The sequence below is a fragment of the Trachypithecus francoisi genome, unplaced genomic scaffold (assembly GCF_009764315.1).
Source record: "Trachypithecus francoisi isolate TF-2019V2 unplaced genomic scaffold, Tfra_2.0 Lachesis_group1, whole genome shotgun sequence".
Lineage (NCBI taxonomy): Eukaryota > Metazoa > Chordata > Mammalia > Primates > Cercopithecidae > Trachypithecus > Trachypithecus francoisi.
The window spans coordinates 24,052,561-24,061,421 of NW_022681454.1; the positions used below are offsets into that span (position 1 = coordinate 24,052,561).

An 8,861-nucleotide genomic window follows, 5' to 3' on the forward strand; every position below is an offset into this window, starting at 1 on the left:
AAGTATTGGAAGCATGAAATATGAAACTATATGAGAAAGTGCTTCATAAAGTGTTCAGTTGCAACTTCAGAAAACTCAACCCAAACACCTTAAGCAAAATGAGAATGTATCGACTCATATAATGAAAATAGAGCATCTGAACCCATGCCAGTGGGTTCAGATTTCACTCTACCCTTTATTTGTTTGTTTATTTATTTATTTATTTTTAGAGGCAGGGTCTTGCTACATTGCCCAGGCTGGAGTGCAGTGGCTGTTCACAGAAGTGATCATAGCACACTATAGCCTTGAAGTCCTGGGCTCAAGCAACCTTCCTGCCTTAGCCTCCCTAGTAGCTGGGACTACACATGCACCTATCACTGCACCGAGCTCTCACTCTACTTTTATTCCACTGCCTTCTGCATTGGCCTTATCCTCAGACAGCTTCTCCCTTAGTGGAGCATGATGGCTGCAATAACTCCAGCCTTTTTTCTCCAGTTTCAAGTCCAGCAAGAAAGAGAGAATGCATCTCTTTCAACAGTACCAGTGAAAGTGGCATTGCGTCTCATTGGCTGTGAAGGTGGATCATCACTGAACCAATGCAATAGTATGATTTATCATACCGAAGCCACAAGCTACCTCTGGAGCAGGAGATGAAGTCAACACCACCTGCTGGACTGAAAGTATAGTGGTTTCTCAGAAAGGAAATTGGGATGCTGTTACCAAAGGAAGAGGAAATGAATGTTGCCATGGTAGGGGACGAGAAAAAGGCAGATTTCCTCTAGAATGCCATCAAAATGAAAGTAAGTCTAGGCTTTAGCGCCAGTCCTAGAATACCAGAATGGAGACATGCTTTCTTGGACCCGAAAAGAAATAAAATTAGGTCAAGTGAAGAAAGTGCCATTTAAAATAGTAGCTATCTTAAGAACAAAAGCATTCTTAAAGTTTCACTTTAAAATTAATAATATAGATTCTTGTGGAAGACGGTAGTTACACAAAGATTAACAATCCTTTGTTACAAGCCCTTGTAGCAGAACACATCTCCCCTATGATTTTTTCTTTTGTTATCTTACAAATAAAGAAATATTGTACCTAAGTTGGATGCATTCTTCCTCTTGCTTTCAGGAATGTCCAGCTCTGCCTATGGAGTAGCCACTCTTTTATTCCTTAACTTCCTTAATAAACTGGCTTTCATTTTAAAATAAAATAAAATAATAAAAAATAGTAGCTATGAACGTATATAATTATGATTTCAAGAACTGAATGAAAATATAAATGTTTTAAAAATGGGATGAACGACTGACAATAAGCAACTAGACTGTTGCAGGGTGGGGGTGGGGTGGTGGGTGGCATGTGGAACTCTGAAAACTCATTAGTCGAGGACAACTACGCCTACCAACAGAACGCAGAGCTGCAAGATTGAGCTACTGGTGCGTGGGTTCTCAGCGGGCCGGAAGGAAGGACGGTAGGGTGGAAGGGCTGGAGTCTCTGAGTTCTGGGAAGTCTCCCTCTTATCTCGCAGAATGCCTGCCCCTGGATAAAGATCATTAGTTTGAGTTTTTCCAAGATGATTCTAGGAAGCTCCTGCTGGTAACTAATTCACCCAGCCTGGGGTGGAGTTCAGAGACTTAGATTTTTTATAAGCTTTCCTGCCACCAAAACGGGTGTTTGCGACCTCACGAGGCCCTGTTCATTCCTCCGTTGCTGCGCTCCCCACTCTGTACTGGATGCATCTATTGATGCTGCTGTCTCCGTCCCCATAGTATGAACCTCCAAGGTGACTTATGCAGCTTTGGGTGCCTGGCACACAGCATAGTGCCTGGAACGGATGAGCACCCGATAAACACTTGTTGAAGGAATGTGGGAGGATGGGCAGGCCAGCACGCAGGCTGCCTGGTTTTTCCCACATGGGCTTTTCTGGGAAAGAAGAGCTTCTATTTTTGGAAAGGGCTGCTATGATTGAGAAAAGTTCATGGTAGCAAGAAAAGGACGGACATCAGGAGGGAAACACTCCTAGTTCTCCCAGACAATCCTTTTCTAAAAAGACTCCTTCATCTCTTTAATAATAACAGTAACAACGACAATGATGATTATTTATGAGTGCGGCTAGTTCCAGCCACTGTGTTCTCACTGGGCGAGTGATGATCTCATTGGATCTTCACGGTGGGCGTGCGGGGTGGACAGCATCACACCCCCATTTTACAGATGATGAAAAGGATGCACAGGGAGTGGTGCAGCTGCTCCAGGCGTACACAGATAGGCAGTGACAAGGCTGGGACACTGCCGCCTGTGTCACCACGACCCACCCGCTGCTCTACTCTCAGGTATGACAGCACAGCTCCGCAGCAAACACCGTGCACATTTGCGAGGTGCCCATTTCCATGCAGCAAAAATAAGTCAGTAAGTTATTGACTTAGAGAAAAGCAAAGGGCCTCTCAATAAAGAGGTCATTGTACACCTCTTCAAACAGGCAATTTTCTTTCTCATTTTTATTCCCCTGCTGTGTACTGAAGGTCACCGGCTACAAGCCGGTGAAGTCACGGAATGAAATCTTTGGCCCAAAACCCCAGAAATGGGAGGGGCAGGGGAGGTGGGGACAGAGTGGGAGGAGGTGGAGGCGAACCAATTCTACAACCCAGGGCTGTCTGGCCTGCTTTTCCTCCCTAAACCAGCCCAATGACCTGCCTCCCTCACGCTGACCACTCCTCTGGGCTGGCCTCCTGCTGGGCTAACAGCCCAGGCTCCAGGGACAGCCAGCATTCCTGGGCCGGCTGGGTGCAGCACTCTTTTCAGGAGAGAAAGCTCTCTTGGAGGAGCCGGAAAGGTGGGTGCTAAGTTGAGGTTCATTTTATTCTTGTTGGAGTGTGTTTATTGAGTCTGAAGTTGGGTTGGGGCAACAGGCCTCCTCTTGGGAACAAATTGGATCTTCTTGGGAGGGAAATGGACTTTCTCTGGCTGTTCTGAGGGGTTAGAAGGGAGGTGGAGTGAAGGGAGAGGAAGGCAATGAGGGGAGGAAGAAACCATTCCTCCTGTGGATCTGCAAAGACCAGTCCAAGAGGACTTTAGTGTTAGGAAAAAGAGCTCCTTCTAGGAGCGAGCTGAGGGAGGAAATACACCCAAGGCTCAAGAGGGGCAGGTTCTTCCCAGATACAGACCCAGGAAGGAGATAAAGGCTTGGTGCCTCCATTTGGTTCAGGATACAGGCCCCTGTCCTCTTTCTTTGATAACACTGTCCTCCCCTCCAGATCCATGTACAAAGGAGGCCCTTAAAAAGGCACTTGGTCATTTCACAGCTCAAACTGAGCAGGAGGCTGTGGGAGAAGAATGAAGTTGGTCCCAAGGGGAAGAGGTGTCAAAGGCTTAAGAAACAAGAAGTCAGGGTTTACCTGGGTTTAAGGGAGAATTTTCTTTCCCCCTCTTCCTCCTCCTCTTCCTCTTCTTCTTCTTCTTTTTTTGTTTTTGAGACGTGGTCTCATTCTGTCACCCATTCTGTCACCTAGCGCCCAGGCTGGAATGTAGTGGCATGATCACCATCATGGCTCACTGCAGCCTCCACCTCCCGGGCTCAAGCGACCCTCCTACCTCAGCCTCCTGAGTAACTGGGACTACGGGCACATGCCACCACACCCAGCTATTTTTTACTTTTGGTAGAGATGGGGTTCTCTCTATGTTGCCCAGGTTGGTCTCACACTCCTGGACTCAAATGATACTCCTGTCTCAGCCTCCCAAAGGGGTGGGATTACAGCATAAGCCATCATGCCTGGCTCTTCTTTTGGTTTAAGAGAAAAACATCTCCTTAAAATATTTATTTCCCAAGGATTCTTGAAAAAGAAAGCTCACTGACACACCCAAAACAATCTGGTTTTGCTCTGTGCTTTTACAGAGAACTTTCTAAGCAGCAGAGCCTTTCTGAGTGGCAGGGCTGTCTTAGGATTGATGATGGGGAACTTCATGTCCAGGTCTGGCAGGAGAGTTACCCCACTTTCCTGCCTACTCCCTGGGGCTTTGGGGTAGTAGTACCACATTGGGCCATGTCATTTAGGTGAGTCCTTGAACATCACTTTCTCTGCTTCTCCTTCTTTCTGGATACTTCTTCTTGGAGCCTTTCAAGGGCACCTCCTCTCACACTGTCCACAGCATCTCTTAGCTAATGGTCCTAAAATCCCTACCAGCAGCTTCTCTGTGATAGCTAAGAGCTGCCATTTCCTGAGAACTTTCTATGTACTGGGCTCCGTACTAAGTGTCCTAGATGAGAGATGTGCAGTGTGGTGCCTAAACCTTGGGCTTGGAGCAGACACACACTTTCAAATCCTGCCTTCAGCTCCTTATTGAACATGTCACCTTGGGCAGGACACACGCCTCTCTGTGCCTCCGTTTCCCACACTTTAGAATGGGGATAACAGTTACTGAATAATGTTCTTGTGAGGAGGCAGGGAATTAACCCATGCACAGTACTTATAATAGTGTCTGGCACCTCTGTTCAATAAGTTTTAGCAATTCTAATCATCTCTTTTAAGCCTTGCAGCAAGCCTCTAAGGTAAGTCTGTATTAGTACCCCTATTTGCAGATGAGAAAACTGAGGTTCACAGGGGATGAGGCAGTGCACAGTCTGCAGTCCAGCATTTACTCTGCTACTCAGCAATAAAAATAATAACTGCTAACCCTTAGAGTAGGTGGCAGAGTCAGGCTTTAGATTCATGAGGTAGTTCTAGGATCCATCCTTTTAATCACCACACTAAATTGGCTTTCTGAAATGGTTATATAAAGCATATCTACTCAATCTTGGAGTTTCTTAAATGGCACCTAGTTTGGTGTTGGAAATGCAGTTGACCTTTAAAGCAGTTATTTGGAGGCAGCATCAATCCCTCTGGACATACCTTAGTGGTATGGCTGGCCTTATGCTACAGGTAAGGAACCGGAAGCTAAGCATCAGTAATCCCATGAAGTCACAGTTACAGTTAGTATAGGTTGGAATTGGGATTCAAATATGTACCTGACTTTATAATTCCTGGCTGGGCCCCAGAATCTTTGATGGAGGTTTCTTCTTTCTTTTCTTTTCTTTCTTTCCTCTTTCTTTCCCTCCCTCCCTCCCTCCCCCCTCCCTCCCTCCCTCCCTCCCTTCCTTCCTTCCTTCCTTCCTTCCTTCCTTCCCTCTTTCCTTCTTTCTCTTTCTTTCTTTCTCCCTTCTTTCTCACAGAATCAGAATCTCTTGGGGTGGCGCCTGGGCATCTGATTTTTAAAAATCAGAATCTAATGTGCAGTCAACACTGAGAACCCCTGCCAGCTTCATCTCCTCTTCCAAGTGCCAAACCCAAGTTTCCAACTGTCTGCCCACCTGTCTCCCCACCTGGGCACCCGCCAGCATCTCACCCTCAGGAGACTCCAGCTGAACTCATCCTCTCTCGCTGCTTCTCCAGAACAGGTCCCACCCTCCCTCCACCCAGTCTCTCCTGCTGGGAACCTTGGTCATTTGCACTGTGCCTTCATCTGCCAGTGCTGCCCGGTGTGTCTCTTAAACCCATGCCTCCTCTGTGTGCACTGCCTCCACTTCGGTAAAAGCCTTCATTTCCTGCTTGGGTTACTACAGTGCCCCCTAACTCATCTCGCTGTCTCTATTTCTGCTTCTCTGTCTCTTCCTAGGCTACTCCCATTCTTTCTCCCCTTTCCTCTTCATCCCAAAGTCCAACCCACATCCTTTTACCTGTAAGACTTAAGGAATGAAAGACTACCTCATCACCCACTTTTCTTCTTAAAAACTTCCACTGCACTACCTGCTGAGATGGCTTTCTTACTCAACTTGGCTGGAAAACTCCTACCCATCTTGTGGAACCCAGTTCAAAAGTCACCACCTCTGAGAAGCCTTCCCAGAGGCTCCTAGGGAGATGGGTACTGCCTCCTCTGTCCTTCTCCAGCACAGGCCCCATCTTCAATAGTAGGATTGTGCTGGAATGATTGGATGCCAAGTCTGTCCCTCTCTTAACTCCTTATGCAAAATCACATATTATATGTTTCCTATTGCCAGGTGTGGGCCCAGGTGCTGGGGATACCGATGAATAAAACTGAGTTTCTGTCTTCAAGAAGCTCCAAGTCTACTGAGTGTAGCAGAGAACACGGAGAAGGCACTTCAGGGAGAAGGCATAGCACATGCAAAGCCCCAGAAGGCAGGGACAGGGTTGTCTGTGGGGGAGGATGGAGGAAGAGGGTAACAGGAGACCAGGTGGGGAGATGAGGGAGGGCCATGAGACACCCCTCATGCTCCCTGAGACCCCCTCCACACTATGGAGATGGGACTGGAGAGGACCATGATCATTTGTGACTCAGATCCCTGTGGGTTTCTTCAGATTGGGTCACAGCCATCTTTACAGCCACAGCACCTAACACAGTGCCCGGCACACAGCAGACCCTGGACAAACGTTTGCCACACGAAGGAATGCCCATTGGGCCAGGAAGCCCACTGGGGACTCGGGGGTTGGGTCTGTGACAGTGGGGTCCCTGAGAGTCCATGTTTCAAGTAACTAAGCCTCACTCTGCCCCTATCTCCGCGGGGGTGTCCCGCAGGTGCCCGACTCCAGCCATGCTGGCGCTGCTGTGTTCCTGCCTGCTCCTGGCAGCCGGTGCCTCGGACCCCTGGACGGGCAAGGACTCAGAGGAGCCCAACTCTGACTTGGCAGAGTCGATCCGAGACATGCACGCCAAGATCACGGAGATCTGGCAGGAGCTCACGCAGCGGCGGGACGACGACGGTGCACTCCACGCCGCCTGCCAGGTGCAGCCGTCGGCCACGCTGGACGCCGCGCAGCCCCGGGTGACCGGAGTCGTCCTCTTCCGGCAGCTAGCGCCCCGCGCCAAGCTCGAGGCCTTCTTCGCCCTGGAGGGCTTCCCGACCGAGCCGAACAGCTCCAGTCGCGCCATCCACGTGCACCAGTTCGGGGACCTGAGCCAGGGCTGCGAGTCCACCGGGCCCCACTACAACCCGCTGGCCGTGCCGCACCCGCGGCACCCGGGCGACTTCGGCAACTTTGCGGTGCGCGACGGCAGCCTCTGGAAGTACCGCGCCGGCCTAGCCGCCTCGCTCGCGGGCCCGCACTCAATCGTGGGCCGGGCCGTGGTCGTCCACGCTGGCGAGGACGACCTGGGCCGCGGCGGCAACCAGGCCAGCGTGGAGAACGGGAACGCGGGCCGGCGGCTGGCCTGCTGCGTGGTGGGCGTGTGCGGGCCCGGGCTCTGGGAGCGCCATGCGCGGGAGCACTCAGAGCGCAAGAAGCGGCGGCGCGAAAGCGAGTGCAAGTCCGCCTGAGCGGGGGCCCCACCCGGCGGCGGCCAAGGACCCCCAGGTCCCCCTCTGCCTTTGAGCTTCTCCTCAGCTCCAACAGACACCCTCCACCCTGAGGTCTCACCTTCACCTTTGTTGAAGTCTCCCCGCCGCCCTCTCCACCCAGAGGTCTCCCCTATACCGAGACCCACCAACCTTCCATCCTGAGGACCGCCCCAACCCTGGGAGCCCCCCACTCAGTAGGTCTGAAGGCCTCCATTTGCACCGAAACATCCCACCTACGCCGACAGCCTCCTAGGCTCCCTGAGGTACCTTTCCATCCGGACCCTCCTTCTCCATCCCATAAGCCCTGAGACTACCGCCTTTGACCTGACGATCTTCCCCCTTCCCGCCTTCAGGTTCCTCCTGGGAGCTCAGAGGCCGCTCTAGAGGGTTGCCTCGAGTCCCCCTACCCCCACCCCTCCCCACTCACCACCGCTCCCGCGGCCAGCCAGCCCGTGCAGCGGAAGCCAGGCCAAATGCCCCGCGTCTTCAGCTGTTTCTCATCCACCGCCACCCCACTGAGACCTGCTCCTTTCCGGGATGTTTGGCAATCTTTGTGTTGCACATTAAAAATTCAGCAATTCAGTACTGCGTCGGGGCCTTGGTTACTTTTTTTTCTTTATTTGTTTTAGGCTTCTCTCCCAAGCTGAGCTTTTTGTTTTGTTTTGTTTTTCCTTTTTTTTTTTTTGGAAGTAGCAAACATACTTCCCAAATCCCTGCAGGACTTCTCCTTATCCTCTGTCCCCACCCCACTAACCCTGCTGGCAACAACGTTCAGTCACTGCTTGTCTTGCCCTTCCGTGTGGCTCCAAGAGGAACATCACCAGAATCACTCAGGGAAGTTAAAAAAAAAAAAAATACAGCTTCCTGGGCTACATCCCAGAGCTGTGGAAATCAAAGGGAGAAGAGAAAGTTTATTTGTAACAAGCCTCAGGATGATTCTGACACTGGAACCTCTGGCCTGAGAGGGGAAGAAACCTTCAATCTCACCTGGGCTGGTAGCTTGTCACATCTGCTTCTGAGTACAGCCTTAGGGCCATTTCCCAGATATCAGAGACAGTGCCAGGGAAGCCAGGTAGTCGACTGCATCTTGCCTAAGCACAGAAGAGTAGGGTTGGAATGTGACGTTGTTAGTATTTGGCAGGACCAAAACCAGAGGAAAACGGAGGCACTGGGATGGAAAGGTGGTTGATTTTGATGAAGGCTTGTTGGGAGTTTAGCTTTCTTTCGAAACTTATAATCTATACCCATGCTACAACAGTCTTGTGCATACACCTTCATTCACAGAATAAACGTACTTGCAATAACTTTTTAGCCTCTCAGGGTAGCCTCACTTCCTAGCTGTGACTTTTCCACCCTGGTTACCGGGAGGCAGCTTCCGTTTCTCCCAGACTCCTAAGGCAGTGCGACCGACTGAACCACAGCCAGACACCTGTCCCCAGGGGTTATTTTTACCTCTAACTAGCACTAACTTGTTATTTTAAAATCTTTCCTTGAACCCAAGTGACAACTGGAGCGAAAGGCTATTGCCTGGTGACTTTTTTCCACCAATTGGTTCTTACTAATTTGA

At 50.3% G+C, this 8,861-nt stretch overlaps 1 protein-coding gene across 1 annotated transcript; it reads left to right on the top strand.

Moving 5' to 3' along the window:
- Positions 1-2,543: 2,543 nt before the first annotated feature.
- Positions 2,544-7,879, top strand: SOD3 (superoxide dismutase 3). Its single transcript, XM_033213904.1, has 2 exons — positions 2,544-2,800; positions 6,535-7,879. The coding sequence occupies exon 2, from the start codon at positions 6,551-6,553 to the stop codon at positions 7,271-7,273; it is 723 nt and encodes a 240-aa protein (XP_033069795.1). The 5' UTR covers positions 2,544-2,800; positions 6,535-6,550; the 3' UTR covers positions 7,274-7,879.
- Positions 7,880-8,861: the final 982 nt, after the last annotated feature.